Source organism: Uloborus diversus, chromosome 7, assembly GCF_026930045.1.
Source record: "Uloborus diversus isolate 005 chromosome 7, Udiv.v.3.1, whole genome shotgun sequence".
NCBI lineage: Eukaryota > Metazoa > Arthropoda > Arachnida > Araneae > Uloboridae > Uloborus > Uloborus diversus.
The window spans coordinates 69,424,971-69,443,222 of NC_072737.1; the positions used below are offsets into that span (position 1 = coordinate 69,424,971).

Sequence of the window (18,252 nt, forward strand, 5' to 3'; positions counted from 1 at the left end):
TGAGAAAATATATCATACTTTTGGTTGTGGAGTTTTCTTAGTAGAAACTGACTTAGATGATTCACTAGAGGACCTTTCTACACGACTATGGCTAAGTTTTCGCACTGGATTTGATAACCACTTTCTGTAAAATGTTTTTAAATGTGGCAAAACATTACAAAAGTTTTTAAGGCATAAAACGCATAGCAAAAACATATAGATGCTGAAACAATTAATGAATGGCATAAAATCTATACTGTCGTATTGAAACAATTTACAATATAAGTTTTAATTTCAGTTGACATTTGCTATAATGATCCCTGTTGTCCAACCAAACTCGGTCACTATAAATAGTGGTTGCTGCAAAGTAAATGTATAACGTATAGCGTGTTATTTATTCATATTTTAAATATACTGGAATAACTTTTACTCTTCACTTTAAAAGAGAATCAAAAAGTTTACAAAAAAATAAATAATTGCGGTTTTATTTAAATTTTATGCTACAATACTTCAAATATATTAGGCATAACTTCAAATAATGCATTTAAAGCACATATTACATTAAAAACAGTTGGCCAAAATAGGTTCTTTTAATAAATTAGAGATAATGGTGTTTCTCTACTTTGTTCAAAAATTTTTAAAAACATTAGTTTCTTCTGCCAATTAGATATTGTAGCAGCTTTCCACTTTTTCAATTTTTGAAAAAAAGAAAAAAAATAGATTTTAGAATGTACATTGTGTGTGTGAGACTCTTTCATCACCAATTAAATTCTTTGAATAAAAAGATTATCTTTAGAAACATAACATTTTTCAATATTAGTTTTTGCATAAAATAGTCTTGAGAATTACAAAAAAGCTGAAACTTGATTTTTGGACATTATATTGGAATGAACAGTCTAGTTCAGACTTTCTAACGTACATTAAAATAACACTGTATCTATGAAACAGCAAATGGGGCACCTTGCATTCATCATCATGGTGAGAAGGGTTGCAGTAATGGGAATTTGCTCTAAAGTATGTTGACTGTAATACATACCTAAAAGCTCCACGGCGTTTGGATATTGGTATTGATGATATATTTGGTAATGGATATCCAACAGCAGTAGGACTTAGATCGGTAGCAGCATTAATATTCATTTCTGAAAATATATAGTACCCAAATATTACATAAAAATATTGCAAAAAGTTCATGATGTGCCCTACTAATTTGTGCTTTTTCAGAGCAATTAAAGAGTGATATTTTAGTAAAAACATTTCTTTGAGAATGTGCGAAATTGTGACTGGATTAAATATTTGATTTAGTTTTACCAGTAAATAGACATGCAAAAATAAATACATACATACATAAAAATTATGTCACTTAAAAGAAAAATTTTATAATATTCTAAGGTACATAGGTAACCCTTAATATCTCATGAGTGATTTAAAATTTGATTTTAGAGGTGAAAAAAGGTGTAGATAACATAGGGACAGCTCGGGAAAAGTGAACCCATGGGGTAAAGTGGGGGTACAAAGAAAATAACCCATTTTCACTTTTTTTTATTAAGATGCTTAATTAGTTCTTATTTATAGAAGGCATATGAGATTTTGCAAAGAAACTAGAAAAAATATTTCCAGTAAGAAACTGGAACCAAGTTAACGTTAACAAACTAATTGTTCATGTTCATTGCATATGGTAAGTAAGAGTAAGTAGCTGATGAATTTTTCTCTCGAATCTTTATTAATTGGAGAAACTATTGGATTTATGAATTGACTTCTAGTAGAACATCCAAAGGATTAGATCTACATAAAAGTGTAAGAACAAAATTTATAATTCTATTCATATTATGAAGTATTTCTGAGGTGGGGAAACTTGTGGGTAGAGTTAGACTCCACTAAGTGTTGCATGATACTGTTACAAAGTGTGTGAATAGATGATGTTTTTTTTTTTTTTTTTTTTTTTTTGCAACAAAGAAGCAGGGTACATAAAGTTAACTATGAAGAATGAAATTCAGATTTGAACAGAATGAAGAATATTACATAAACAAGAAGAAAATGATTAAACTACATAGTTCACACAGTGAAAATATTTAAGCACTTAAAAGTACAAATTTTATATCCTGTAAGAATACTATAGTAATTATAAAAATGTTTTAAAAGGAAAAATAAAAAAGTTGATTATTACCTTCTGTTTCTATGCTTGTTTTTGACGTGGAATGTTTCAATGATGATTTAATACAGGATGGTGGGATTAAACCTTCTTGATTTCCAGATGCTGAATCATCCTTAGGGATATGACGGACTAGATACCACTCATTGCATGATTCTAACAATTCAACTTGCTGACCAGCATGAACTGTCAGCTCTAATGAACCAGGTATAGCTTTATGGTCTTCTACCACTTGTACTACTTCACCTCCCTAGGAAGGAAGATATTTAAACTGTAATTTTTATAAATTTTAACAAAGACAGTTAAAATAGGATATTATTAGGTAATTTAGCTCTTTTATGAATCCAAAGACAGGGTTCAAACAATGATCTTCAGTATCAAATACAATAAATAAGGGTGGAAAAGAGTACTTCTTGACTGGCACACACACACACACAAAAAAAAAAAAAACTTTATTTTTTCTTCTTATAATTTTAGTGCAAATAGTTAAACTTTTTCATGTTCTTCTCTGAATTTGGCATTTATTCTGACCTCCACATTTCCTGATAGATATATACATTTTTTTTAAATTCAAGATGGGATATCTTTTAATGTTCAGATTCTTTCATCAAGCAATTTGCATTCACTTAGATACTGGTAAATGTTTTCTGACCATTTTTGATTAATACAAATCAATGTTTCCAAACACAGAAAAAAAAAAAAGCTCCAGATTATTCCTTGTTTACACAGATATAACTATTACCTCATAAAAAGGAAATTGTAGCAAAAAATGACAAGAAAATGCAACAAAAGTTTTACGGTTAGAGCCTCCATTATTCAGTCCTCACTTATCTGTAGGCTTGCCAGATTTCTGAAATGCGAAACCGGGAAAACTGAACCTCCCCCCCCCCCTCCCGGCCAAAGTATAAAGGGTAGTATTCAACGGTAATGTAAGTAGGGAATTCAAGGAAATGTAGTTTTTCTTTTCAATGCTATGAAAAAATGGTCCTAATTGTGAACTTAAATTATGGTTGAGCATAAATGACACAAGCATATAAATTTAAAACATTGAATTTTTTACAAGAAAATATTTTAAAGTTACTTAAATAAGAAGCAGGAATTAAAACAAGGAAAATAATTAACAATATTTACAAGTATTTTACATTGGACAGGACTTTTTTCAGAAAGTCTTTTTTAGATTTAATTTTATTGTAAAAATCAGTACAATCCAATCTAATATTATATTTACGTGACATTAAGCCTTTAACTGTAGATTCCTTCATTAAACCCCTACCATCAGACCATGCATTGCTCATCTAAGAAAATACTTTTTCAACTGGTGCAGACTTATTTTACTTCCCTCATAAACGGCTGGCGCCGAGACAAGCAACTTCAATATTATTCCATGCAAAAACAGGTGTAATGTGCAGCGAAATTTCTTCTGGTGCTAAAGCTGCACCCGTTAGTGCCTCATATAGAATTTGACCATATGATAACGACTGGTGAGACAAAACTACACTTCATTGGCAGAATATTGCTCTTCTATAGTTTTCATTTTTCATACTGTGTGGTGAAAAAGAGAAAGTAATTATTCTAAATAATCCTTCTTAATTATTATTTCAAAACATTTTTGGTTGTCTATAATCAAATATTTTTTTTTTTTTTGGGAACGCCAAATAAACCGGCCAGGACAAGAGGATTTTGTCTGAAATCCGAGACGTCTGGCAAGCCTACTTATCTGGATCAAATTTGAAGAGTTTCCTTAAATTATTTTTTCATGTTTACATAGATAATAACTTTAAACAATGATAGTATGAATGCAACTATAAATACACCAAAGCTTTGCTCTTTATTTCAATCTATTAATGATGAAGTCTGCGCCACTGTGCTTCATTCAAATGTGATAAAAACAGAAGAAAGTAGGCTAATTCTTTGTTGAGAAATAATGTGAAAATTATCTTCATATTTTTCAATGTCTTGTAAACAATTCTATCTAATTTTGTTGCAATACATAGCTTTTTATTGTGATAAAAAAATAATTCTGCCTATTTCATTACTTATTTTTCTTATTTTCTACACAGCCCAAGTTACCAGGATTTTTGATTCTCCAGAGTGCCTTAGTTGCAGGAACAAAGTTTTAACAGACTCCCAATAAGTTTTCCGTACTTTAACACTTAAATGATAAAGTTGAGAATAAAAGCTTTTGGGTGTCCCAATTTTATGTGGAGGGGCGGTGGAGAAGAGGAATCACATAAAATAAAAATCATTTTATCTTGTATCGCAAAAACACATGAACATTCACTTGCAGTAAATAAAACACATTAACTTTGGAATTAAAATGTTTTTACCTTTTCACTGTCTGTTGTGTTTCCAGAACCAAATGATGCTAATGACCCTCTTTCTTGATTTTCAATACTTCCCTCATCCATAGAAGAATCTTCCAAATCTCTATAATAATAATAAAGGTTATGTTTAAAATAAGGTTTTAAAATATTTTAAATCTAAGACTAATATGATTTGATAGATCAATTATATCAATTATAATTAAAAAAAATAAAAATAAGCACAATAACGAAAAGTACAAAGTTTAAAGAGAACAGCACTAACCTGCTAGAGCGATTGCTAACAGACTTTGAAATCTTTGTATGGCACTTTGAAATATTTAATGTAGAGAGAGCACTACTGAAATAGGTTTCTTGTATGACTTCTCTCAGTTTTTTCACCCATGTTTGCTTTGTTTCCAAGGAAGTAGCCTAAAAATGACGATAAAATGCAATTCTGATAAAAAATATTTCCAAAAAATGAAAATAAAGTAAAAATGCAGCTTACTAACAAATTGTTATATTAGGATGACAATTTATGTTATTAAAAATTTTTGGCAAAAAAAAAAACCCCACAAAATAACAAAAAAAAAGGGGGGGGGGAGGATTAAAATCATTTCAACGGCAATTTTTGATCTACTTCAAACAAAACTTTCAGCTATATTGACTTTAATGCACTGAAAAAAATACTATTAAATATTTGCTAATATTATATTCAAATAAGAAATTAATACAGTCAACTCCCGATCATTGGCGATCGGATAATCCGAGATTCGGATTATCCGCAGGTCTTTTCACAATTTCTCTTAGTTATTTTTTTAACGGTCATTAAATATTCTTTAAACTTATGATAGTGTCATTGCTCGTTTTTAGCTTTTACATGTATATATTTTTTACATTTAATGTTAGTAGAGGCAGAGTAGCAATGTTTTTAGCCATAACTTTAAAATATGATCAAGTTTTCTACATATTTTTTAGCTATTGTATACAGTAGTATCGCTTTTTACCCATTGTTTGGATTATCTGCGGTTACCGTGCCACCCTTTTCCGCGGATAATCGGAAGTTTACTGTAATGGCCTTTGTTTAAAAGCCAAGTTTAATCTACGATGATGTTTAAATTTGAGGTACCAGCGGCATAAAATGCAGCAACTGCCATATTTTATGGAAAAATTTTGCAGGAACACAACCCATAAGTGCGCAATAAAATTCAAGTAGGACAAAAAGGCATTATTTGCATCTTTTCAAATATCCTTGTCATAACCTTTTCACCAAATTTTAAGTATGATAAAAGAATTTACAAACTAGGGAGAAAGCAACAACAACTTGATACATTATAAGAAAAGATTTTTTTTCTAATACAAATGGCAAAACAAAATTTCCAAACAAATTGCACAATTTTACAGAATATACAAATAAATATTAATAAACATATTTGAACATAACATACTTTTAGAACTATCTTGTTTTCTGCAAGAGGTGCTCTTCCAGTCCAAACAGCAAACTTGCACTCATCCCCTTCTACATGTTCTGTTATACCGATTTCTGATGTCTATTGGGAGGTTTAAAAAATTAATTTGAACTTTCATCTTCACGGATAATTAAATTAAAATATTAAATTTGTAAAAATAATCATAGATGCACAAGTACCAATCCATTTTAGAAAATTGAACAAAGTGTTCAAAATGATAACTGATTTGCATTAAATAATACCACAAATTTGAAAAAACATTAAAATATAGGCGAATGTGTATGAAATATATGGTTCGTATACACAAGACAAATGTAGGAAAAGCAGCTTATTCACTTATTTCTGCAATCGAAATGTGTACACATAAATTAAAAATTAGTTCAAATATCTTAAAATATTTTAAGAATCTCTGCAAGGCAAAAAAATATATGGAATGAGTAAATATGTTATGCATGCATATGTTATGCATATCATCCCACAGATGAAAAATAAGTTTTGGAACTCATACATGAATCAATATATACAACATAATATGAATATAATAACAAGGAAATTTCACGTGAAGAAAAAACTATAGCATAACAAGTTTTAGTATATTATTGCAAGATATGGATTAAATATTTTCTGGTACTTTCAGAAAAGCATTTTCAAACAAAAACACAGCATATTTTGATTCATTTCATGTAAAGAAACACAAAATATTCAACAAATTTAAGATTCAGTATTGTAATCAAACAACCAGTACAATTCTGCCAAAACTACTTTTGCCAAAATATTTTTCTTTTCAGAAAATAACTTGGTTATAATGTACTCAGTTTGTATATGGATAGTATTCATTTCTATTTTATATGGAAAGATAAGCCTGGTAATCATTTTTAAAAGTACTTAAAAAAAAACTATCAGACCCTTCAAAACTACCAAACCATACTTCTATCGCTTCAAGTTTTTTTGTGTAACTTCTACAAATTTTCTACTTGCAGCCAACAGGCATATTATGATGCTAAAGCCCCATTAGTACTAGAATTCACTACATTCTTCTCTTGGAACAGTTGCAGTTTTTGATTAACTACATTTCATCACTTTCTTTATTTTTACCATCATTTAGAAGTCCTAATGATGAAAATAAAATAAATTTTATGTTTCAGAAATAAGATTGCAATTTCTTTAATAACCCAATTTATACTTCATAATTGCTAACAAGTACACTGCATGTAATTTTGGAAAACTGCATTCAATTTTCATCATCACCTAATTTCAATTTTGAGTTATTTTTGACACTTAAAATATCAAGGAAATACAATGTATAAAGATTGGATGAAAACCTAAATAAGACAAAAGATGATTCCAACAATAAGAAATTGTAAAACAGCAAGGAAAAGAAAACTTAATAATTGCAAAATACTCACCAATAATTTAGATTTATAGATATATTTAGCTTTTCCATTAGAATCTTTAACTTCTTTACTAAAAAGCAAGTACAGCTCAAATAAGAAAATATGTCTTTCCCTTCCTTTTCTAATTAGTGACTTAGGTTCAAAGACGTGAAAGGAGTCTTGAAGAATAACTTCACCAAGTTGATCAAGTGATACCTGAAATTAAGGTAAGATAAACAAGATCAGAATTCATTAAAAGAGAGGGACATCATTCATAACAAAAGTATATACGTATACAATAATGATGACCAGCATCAGTCTCCGAGTCCAGATTGACTGGTCCTAGTCAATTTATGAGTCCCCAGAAAAGATTGATGACACTATTAAAGCTATCTACCCTCTTGCTCATTACCGCCTCTTCTGGTAAGCTGTTCCAAGTGCCTACAACAAAGTAGTATTTTTTCTTAGGTTCCAAATTAGCCTGAGAGTTAAATAGCTTAAAATCATGAACCCTTGTAATGATTTCTTTTCACAAATCTAGCTCCATCTTTTATCTTGATAAATTTAAACAACTGAATCATGCCCTCTCTGACACTCCTTTGATCAAAAAACTATACTTACAGCATAACTCTGATTTAACGATCATCAAGGGACTGAAAAAGTTATCTTTAAATCAAGGATATTGTTAGAGATCGAGGAGCATAGATATTCAATGCAGTCAAATCTGGACCCATGAAATATATCATTAAATTGAGGAAATCATTAAATCGGGTATCGTTAAATCAAAGTTATACTGTGCATACTATTGCGCCTTTTTAAGTCTGGTATCATAATCTAAATCCAAAAGTCTCCTTACTAGCCAAGTAGCCTTCTTTTGAACCCTTTCTAATACAGAAATATCTTTATTGCTTTCGATTTTGGTCTCCTTATAGAGAGAAGACCAAAATCTAACAGCATATTCCAAATGTGGTCTTGCCAAACCTCTGTGCTAAAGCAGAATAATGTTCTTAGAATTCTTTGAAATAGATCTACTGATAAACGCAAGCATTGTATTGGCTTTGTTACTTGCTATGCTGAACTGTAGATTAAATTTGAAATCTTGATTTATTAAGAAAACCAGAGCAATAACATTTTCTTCCTAACTAATGACAGAGCCCTGTAAATAATAACTTGTATGCCATGACCTACAAGTCGCACTTGACATTTCACAACATTAACTGCCATACCCCACTTGTTTGCCCCCACCCAGTAATATGATTCAAAACCTCTCAGAGCTGTTTTAGGTTTTCTACAATTCCCATAACTTTGACATCATCAGCAAAAGACATTCATGTTATCAGAAGTATTTTCATGAATGTCATTCATAAAAATAATAAACACATAGCTTAAAAATAACCTAATATATTTTAAGTTAAACATACAAAAAGGAAATATTTTTTCAAGAAAAGGAAACTGATAGTAATAAATTTATAAAATCTTACATCACATCCTTCTAACATACTAAGATGCATGGCATCATTAGCCTTTTTCGGGACACTCAGCATAACATCCAATCCATCCTGAAAAAAAAAAAGATATCTTAGAATCAACAGTAACACAATGTAAAGGTGGTGCTGAATAACATATAAATTTTATACAGTCACACCTTGATATCTTGAACCTCCTTGTCTCAAAACCCTTGATATCTCGGTAAAAAAAATGTTCCTCTTCATTTTCCAGAAAAACCCCTCATATTTTCCATAGTTATCTCAAAATTTATTTTTCAAAACTCTTGATGATATGTCGAAATTTTTGCACAGAAGCAAGTTTCAATTGCCATTTGAGGCAGTAAGAAGCAAAGGGATGTAAGTGGACATTTTCAAGTTTTGAGTAAAACGCGTTTAAAGTTCCGGTCCTTGGTAGGTTTTCATTGGTAAGTTTTTCCAAATCATGTTGTATAAACAGATCCTAATAGGGCTATTAGTACTATCTCTTGCCTCAAGGCAGAGGAGAGGTTTGCATAACATTTGTACTGGTTATCTCCAAATTTTTAATTTTGCCAATTATATCCCTTTGCTTCTCACTGCTTCATTTGTCCTTGACAATTTTTGCAGAAGAACCAGTTCTGGAGACATTTGCTTGTATATATAATCGTTTATCCTTTGTCCTGAAAATTTTAAAAATAGGGGGTAGAGCCAAGATAATAAGGAAGTGTGAGTATTAGGGGGATGCTGCAGTTTTTTTATCTCAGTGTTTTTCTAGAGAGCAGACTTACTAATTTTTCATTTTTAAATGAAAGAAATCATTTGAAAATGAAAAATAGGAAGTCTGCTTAGTCAGAAAAAGCTGACAGTCTAGTTTAATAATTTCTAGTATACAGTCAAAAAATTAAATAATGGAACTTGTTACATATAAATGGGGATGCAAATAAATTTTAAATCCAATAAAATGTTGAAGAATAACTTGTTAATTGTTATATGTGTGTATGTAATTGTAAGAGTTACTAATGTAATTTTTTCAAAAACTTGACAGCTCAAAAACTCGATACCTTGATTTTTTTTTCTCTTCCTGAGAGATTTGAGTTATCGAGGTTACACTGTATACATATATATACATAAAAAAATTATTTTCTAGTATATTATAAAACAGGATTCATGAATAAAAAGTTGACATTCAACAAGATTCTAGATAACTCAGTGGAAACATTTTTAAAAAGATTGTAAAATAAGCAAATGATACCTTAATTTCTCCTTGATCTTCCTCACAGCAAGACAAAAGATCTTTCAATAAGAGTTGATATTTTGTTATCCTTTGCACTGGTTTTATAAGATATGCAGCAATGGGATGTGGTACATTATATTTCCTTTGAATGTCCTGTAAAAAAATTTATATTGATCAAGAAATATTTACATCATATCACTAACATCATGATGTACTTGATACAATTGAATAGAACTCTCTATATTTTTATTAAACAAGAAAAAAAAAAAAATACTGAAAATTACCTCAAAATAACTCCCACCATGTTGAACTAACAAAGAATTAGATTCTGGCTTGTTTTTGCAGTATTTGACATAGATTTCAAATTTTTGAGCCTGTCAAAGGAATTAAATATTATTATAAGCACATAACCAAGCCTCTGGTTAATTTATAAGATAATAAGAATAATTCTTTACCCAAGTCACAAAACAATGACCAACATCTTCTGGCATAGTTTCATACTTCTCCAATTCTTTCAAAAATATTCTATTTTAGGAAAAATAAATGCATAAATACATCTTTTCCCTTCACATTAAGGGATAGCTTTTCAGACTTATTGAAAAAGTTTGGTTAAGATATTAACTAGCACAAACTTACTGATCATGAAATTCAAAGATTTCAACCATATTTCCAAACAGGGTAGAACTTTTCTTTTGTAAACCAATAGGAGCATTACTGTCAAACTTTTCCATCTCCATCATATAAGTTTGGATGCAAGTATCTAAGTCTTTTACATAAGTTCTTTCAGTTTGCAGTAACTCTGCCATAATGAATCTGAAAATAAATTCAAAATTGATTGCAAAAAATGAAAAAATATAAAGGAAAAAAAACTATCAGAGAAAATTTTTTTCATAAGCAGAAAAGATGTAAAATAAGCATTAAATAACAATTTTTAAAAATAATAAAAATATATTAGCATATCTTTACTAATAATAAAGCGGAAAGTCTCTCTGTCTGGATATCTGTGACATGCATAGTGCCTAGACCGTTCGGCCAATTTTCATGAAATTTGGCACAAAGTTAGTTTGTAGCATGGGGGTTTGCACATCGGAGCGATTTTTCGAAAATTCGATTTTATTCTTTCTCTATTTCAATTTTAAGAACATTTTCCGGAGCAAAATTACCATATGATGGACGAGTAATATACGAAATTATCATGACGTGGAATGGGAGAGTAAATGAACATAGCCAATTGGGGAGAAATTTGTCATCCATTATTTGTAAATATATAGGCAAACCGAATTACCTTTTAATTTTCAACTACCGGCAAAGCCATGCGGGTACCTCTAGTAATATATATATATAATAATGGCAATAATAATAATTGTAACAATTGATGATTCAATTTCCAACTAAAAAGCAAGGTACAGTAGACAGCGGAGTCCTGATAGTCCAAGGTAAGACAGACTCAAAGTGCTGAAAACAACTGAATATGCAGAGCTTACCTTTATAAATTATATGAGATGAGAGGATGAGAAAACCAGTTAAAAAGAAAAAAGACAATGAGCAGAATGAATTTTAGATAGAAAAAAAAGTAAGAGAACGAGCATATTGAATTGTAAATATAAAAATATACAGTAGGAAGTTGAAATTCTGCACATTTTGTGACTAGAGGTTGTGTGATTTTAGGGTTTGGCAGATTTCACGGGCAACAAAAGGTAGAACACCACCTCTGACATGTTAAAATCCAAAGTATGCATGTGCTGGAAGGTTGAAAAATATATTGATAGACAGTCTTTGCTAGCAAGTTCTTACATTTGATTGTAAAGATCCTAATAAAAATTAACACATTTTTCAAAACAACTTCTTTTGCTTGCAAGATAAAAAATTATAACAAACTAGAACGTCGGGAGTAAACAATTAAAATGGTACAAGTAAACAAATACAAAAACATAAAATATATTACGATATTGAATTTACAACAAATTGGAACACAAAGAAAAACTGAATTTTCAATTAAAAAATTAATCATGAGCTAAGTTACATTTTTTATAACATGCAATTCTAAAATCACTAAGTTATAACATGATAGTATGATCATATTATAATTATTTTCAAATCACACAGCATTTGGCTCAAGACGGAGAAATGAACACATATTTACTCTTTTCTACGAGCAGACTTCCGTTTTTCTTCATTTAATTCTTTAGCTGCAGCTTCTTTTACTTTATCTTCAAGGGAAGGATCACTGTGGCGATCTAATGACAAATCTCTCACGTCCTTCTGCAATTAGAAACGAGAATAATTATACACCTGAAATCAAATCATTAAATATGTCACTCATGTGATTTTTAGATACAGCAAGTAAAATTTTCATGTTTTAGAACATTACATTTTTAGCTGCTAAGTCAAAAAACATGACAAAAGATGAAGCAATCAACTATCAAAAACAAAGAGAAAGCATTTTATGTTTTTGTATTACACAGACACTCGAAATTTATATGACAGCAATGCTGCAGCAGGGTGGCGACAGGAACTGTGAAAAAAAGTTCCCTGATTTTTCCCTGATTTAGTTCACCAAATTTCCCTGATTTACGTTACTAATAATAATGGTTTTTTTCTTTGCTCTATTTGAAATCCATTGTATGTTTGCATAAAATGCAGTATTTTAAACGTTTTAAGTTGTATAAAGTTGTTGAACAAAAATATATTTTTAAAAGATGCTACTTTTTTAATAAAATGGTTTAAAAAAAACATATCAAGTCAATTTTTTTTTGGGGGGGGGGAACCCTACAAAACAGTGTACATTAAATTTTTCTACTATGGAAAGATTAGAGAAAATTTTAAAAAAAAATACTTTACTTCCAGAAACCACTCAGCATAAGAATTAAACTATTAAAATTACTCTTAAAAAACATATGTGTATTTATGATAGAACTAAAAAGTAATTGGAATTATTTTGAACTAAGTTTTCAAACAGTATAATAATTGTTGCAAGAATAACAAGTAATAGTGAAAGAATAGAAGTAATGTAGTTATTCTTACACAACTAATTGACATATTTATGCAAAACAAATGAAACCATTTGACATCCATTCATAGGGAGCATTTCTCTAATCAAGAACATAGGTTTTAATGAATGAAAACAGCATTTTAACAATGAAAAAATAAAGATATTTACTTAAATACAAGAGTTAACTCCATTTCAAACGATTTCAGTATGTAACGAAAAAAAATCTTAGATTGCTTTTGTAACAAACAACTTTGAAATGCAAGGAAAAAAAAAAGAAAAAGCAATTAGTTAATTTTAAAATATATAAAAGAAGAATACAACTTGGTTATAAAAATTAAGAATCATTTAAGTCTGAAGAAAAGAAAACCTTTATAATCTGCGGTGACAAAAAATAGTATAACGGCAAAAAACAAAGTTTTTTTAATTGAAAGTTCAATTTTAGCAATTAAATTTAAAACGTGAAGAAGTAATAACTTTTAAGATTTTAAGGTCTTAATTCAAAAACCCAGGATTTCTTCTTGAAATCGTGATTACAGTAGGATAATTACTTCGAGACAATGGAATAAAGGCAAAGGAGCTAAGGCATTAATGAAGGCTTCCTCTTTGCCTGTATGGTTGTTTATTTTAAGTAGCATTGAAAGCGTAAAAGGAAATTTCAAGCTAGGTAAAATAAACAACCTAACAGACAAAGAAGCAATCTTAGGAAGTTCATACTGTGGTTAATAAGTAAGATTCAATACTTTAGACGTTGAGGAAAAAAGATGCACAAATATGCGGCAGGTGTATAATCACACCTCATTTATTTTACTTTTTTTTAAACAGATAATTGGCGGAAAGTGCGTAGGGAATTAGAGTACTTAATTTTGTAAAGCAAAAAATTATTTTTTTCTTCATAAAATCAATTTTCCCTGATTTTTTGTAATTTTTTTCAAAATTCCCTGATATTTTCCTGACTTTTCCCTGATTAATAAAGTTCCCTGACTTTTCCCTGATCTCCCTGATTTCCCTGATCTGTCGCCACCCTGTGCAGAGTACTGTAAGCAAGAGCGCCCATATGGGGGGGGGGGGCAAGGGGGGCTCAAGCAACCCTTTGAAATTAGAATTTCCTTGCTTTTAGTACTTTTCTTTGCAAAAATGTAAAACCATTTCTTCTCCAGCAATTAATGAATAAGTTATTAAAAATGTCAAATTTTACTAACTCTAATCTATACTGAAATCGGTTTCTGTGGAGAAAATATCCTCCTAAACATGGAGAAAATATCTGAGCCCCCCCCCCCTTAAAATTTTGCATATGGGCGCCTTCACTGTAAGTACACTCATATACAAACAAGTACATTACTTCCACCACTTGATGGAAGTTATGAAATATTTTAATTCAGTGAAACTACAAAGCATCATATGTAAAAATAAAAAGTATATACATACGTCGGATTGTAAACCAAGTTTTTGTTCAAGCCTTTGGCGATGCTGGTCCATCCGCTCACTAAAATCTTTATAACTGTGATCAACAGATGCCACCCAATACTTAATAGCTGATGCATGGGCATGACCACGCTCAACTAAGCTATCAGCTAGTTGAAGAAGCATGCGCACCCTTTCTCTTGTTTCCTGCAAAATTGTGAATTATTTACATCATATTTGAATTTTTAAATGAAAAAAAAATCAAATTTTTTACAATGTCCTTATAACTAAAACATGAGATACACTTTATGTGGATGTGCAGTTAATCAAACAATCAAAATCTTAACATTTTAACATATTTTAGCAAATTACATTTTTATGAATCAAAATCCTTAAATATTTAACTGTGCAAAGTCTTTATAGACAATCTTTACTAATAGGTTTCAGGAAAGGCAAAAATCTTGTGCAACTAATTTATTACATTTCTATGACAAAGTTAAAATGGCTTTGGACAATAAGAAGCCTGTAGATGTTGTTTACATTGATTTTCAAAAAGCTTTCGATAAGGTACCGCATGTTGCTCTACTTAGCAAATTAGCTGATATAGGAATAGGAGGGAAAACTTTCATTTGGGTAAAAAACTGGCTGACCGGAAGTAGTCGAGGAGCAAACGGTCAAATTTTAGCTCCCGTGCGATTTTTGTGATACAATTATAGCAGTTAGTTTTTCTGAAAGGTATTTGCATGAGGAAAACGAATTCAGATGTTGCCACCCCCCAAAATGGTGCAGGGGGGCTGGGGGGCAGCTATAACTGCCGTGGGGGGCAAGTGATTTCCTGTTCAATTTTTGTGATACAATTGTGTGACTTAGCTTTTCTGAAAGGTATTGGTACGAGAAAACCAAATTTCGATAATGCCAACCCCGAAAATGGTTCAGGGGGGCAGGGGGCGGCTATAACTACATTTGGGGGGGCAAGCTGTTTCCCGTTCAATTTTTGTGATACAATTATGGGAGTTAGTTTTTCTGAAAGGTATTGACACGAGGAAACCGAATTTGGATGATGCTACCCCCGTAAATGCTGCAGGGGGGCGGAGGGGGGAAGGGATTATAACTGCATTTGGGGGGCAAGCTGTTTCCCGTTCAAATTTTATGATATAATTATGCGAGTTAGTTCTCCTGAAACGTATTGGCACGAGGAAACCGAATTTAGATGCTGCTAACTCCGAAATTGGTGCTGGGGGGCAGGGGGGGGCGGTTATAACTGCGTTGGGGGCATGTAATTTTTCGTTTAATTTTTGTGATACAATTATGGGAGTTAGTTTTTCTGAAAGGTATTGTCACGAGGAAAACAAATTTGGATGTTGTCAACCCCGAAAATGGGGCAGGGGGCGGGGGGCGGTTATAAATGTGCAGGGGGGCAAGAGGTATTCTGTTCAATTTTTGTGATGCAATCATGGGAGTTGGTTCTGCTGAAAGGTATTGGCACGAGGAAAACGAATTTGGATGTTGCTATCCCCTAAAATGCTGATGGGGGGCAGGGGGGGTATGACTGCAAACATAACACACTTATATATTCAAAATTTCTCGGTTTACAACAAGTTTTCAAAGTTTAATATGCTTAAATCCACTAATAACAACATTAAATGCAAAAAACTCCGAATTAAACTGCTGACACGTGTTTCGAAGCTATTAAGAGCTCCTTTTTCATTGTAAAAGATGTGAGTTTATGAATGAAAATTCATCCGACTAAAGACGATCTTTCCATTGATAATGGGTTCCTGGTAACAAAGTTTATCATTTCAGTAAAAAATATTAGGAGGAAGGGGGGGGGGTCCCCCCCCCCCGTTGATTAAAAAAATGCAAAATTGTATTTGTGTACTTTATTATTCTTTGTATATATTTCCTCTTCCGAAATAAATTTGTACCCTTTACCCAGGCCTATCATTTGGGGGGGGACAGTGTTAAGCCCCCCCCCCAAATGACGGCTTTGACGGCCCCAGCTCTGAAAGAATAATGTTTTTTCGTTTGAGTTTTTCTCCTTTTTTTTAAAGTAAATTTTAACTAAGTGGTGGGAGCGCTTGGATGAAATTTCCAACACCATGGTGGTCGTACATTAAAGAAACAAACATATGTCGAAGGAGGTCTGTTTTCTCCTTTCTCCTTTGTACTCATAGAAGCGGAGGACAAAGGCATTGTTACGAGAGCTTAACATGAGTTTCTTACCGCCGCCTTTAATTTTGCTTATCTCTTCCTTCCCTTTGTATTGCGGCCTAGTGTATCTTCAATTCTTGGTTGGCGGTCAGTTTTTCCAAAAGCAACAATGTCAAAATCTGATCCAGTTCTCACGGAATCGGCATGTCCAGTTTTACAACCTATATGTCTCTAGTTATTCTACAAAGCAACTTGATGGGTCTCATTTTGCTAATCAGATCGTGATAGTATTGGTTTTTTACAATATCTCTTTTCTCTATGAAGCACACCGTATCTTTTTATTCTTCTGAAAGAAAATTCTCACGAACAAGTTTCAGAGAGGGAAGAGCAGATCTCTTTAAATGGTCAAAACAGATATTTATTGCTGTCACCAGTATTATCTATTTTATTGGACACTTTAATTGGCCACTTTTTCTCTGGAGTCACATGAAATGGAAATTCGTCAACAAGGGAACGTTGTACCATTTATTTTTAAGAAAGAGAGGAGAAGGGATTCTTATTTTAGTCTAGCTCATTTAAAATAAAAATATTGTATGCAGAAGTTTGACGCACGTCGTTTATTAGTTTAGTAAGCAATTAGTCACTTTCAGATGGATCTCACTGAACCAAATACAAAGCTAAAAATAGGAATTAATTATACATTATGTATTATATGTCAAGAGAAATCCACCGAAGGACTAATCATTAACCCTACCACACATGAAAAGGTTTTAAAGAGTGTGCTAGAAAATGCTAAATATGAAAACGTCAAGTATGTTTCATCTAATATCCGTTTGCGTGGAATGACTGCAAAAATACTGGCTGACAACAAGGCATCATGGCATCGAAGTTGTTACCAAGATGTCACTCATAAGGGACATTTTGAACGCATAAAAAAGCGATATGAAAGTCAAGCTCAGCATACATCACCTGTTACAAATAGTAGTACATCGAGACTGACACGTTCACATTGCATTCCATTCAATAAAGAGAAATGCTTTTTCTGTGAAAAAGGTCTATGTGTTGTTCTCTGTAAATATAATTCTACATTCTTGTTTCGATTTAAATATTTTGGCAGCACATGATTGTTACAGAAAAAATGAAGTTTTTCTATTATTTTACCTAAAATTTATAATGTTGGCATAATAAAACAAAAGTCACGGTTTCAATAAATGTTTTGTTTTGTTCAAAAATACTCTTTATATTCTGAAACCGAAAGAAACACCTGTACAAAATTTGGGGGGGGACCCCCCCCTTCCTCCTAATATTTTTTACTGAAATGATAAACTTTGTTACCAGGAACCCATTATCAATGGAAAGATCGTCTTTAGTCGGATGAATTTTCATTCATAAACTCACATCTTTTACAATGAAAAAGGAGCTCTTAATAGCTTCGAAACACGTGTCAGCAATTTAATTCGGAGTTTTTTGCATTTAATGTTGTTATTAGTGGATTTAAGCATATTAAACTTTGAAAACTTGTTGTAAACCGAGAAATTTTGAATATATAAGTGTGTTATGTTTGCAGTCATACCCCCCCCTGCCCCCCATCAGCATTTTAGGGGATAGCAACATCCAAATTCGTTTTCCTCGTGCCAATACCTTTCAGCAGAACCAACTCCCATGATTGCATCACAAAAATTGAACATACCTCTTGCCCCCCTGCACATTTATAACCGCCCCCGCTCCCCTGCCCCAT

At 31.6% G+C, this 18,252-nt stretch overlaps 1 protein-coding gene across 1 annotated transcript in view; it reads right to left on the reverse strand.

Annotated features, from left to right (window-relative positions):
• Window positions 1-18,252, reverse strand: part of LOC129227013 (triple functional domain protein-like) — a 100,433-nt gene that overhangs the window by 27,436 nt on the left and 54,745 nt on the right. The window contains exons 25-38 of the mRNA XM_054861642.1: window positions 14,388-14,570; window positions 12,114-12,232; window positions 10,607-10,783; window positions 10,426-10,495; window positions 10,255-10,344; window positions 9,989-10,123; window positions 8,752-8,829; window positions 7,304-7,486; window positions 5,877-5,978; window positions 4,715-4,860; window positions 4,456-4,555; window positions 2,144-2,378; window positions 1,016-1,118; window positions 19-124 (exon numbers count right to left, since the gene is read on the reverse strand). Of these exons, the coding sequence (XP_054717617.1) occupies window positions 19-124; window positions 1,016-1,118; window positions 2,144-2,378; window positions 4,456-4,555; window positions 4,715-4,860; window positions 5,877-5,978; window positions 7,304-7,486; window positions 8,752-8,829; window positions 9,989-10,123; window positions 10,255-10,344; window positions 10,426-10,495; window positions 10,607-10,783; window positions 12,114-12,232; window positions 14,388-14,570 (1,827 nt within the window). The remainder of the gene's footprint in view (window positions 1-18; window positions 125-1,015; window positions 1,119-2,143; window positions 2,379-4,455; window positions 4,556-4,714; window positions 4,861-5,876; window positions 5,979-7,303; window positions 7,487-8,751; window positions 8,830-9,988; window positions 10,124-10,254; window positions 10,345-10,425; window positions 10,496-10,606; window positions 10,784-12,113; window positions 12,233-14,387; window positions 14,571-18,252) is intronic.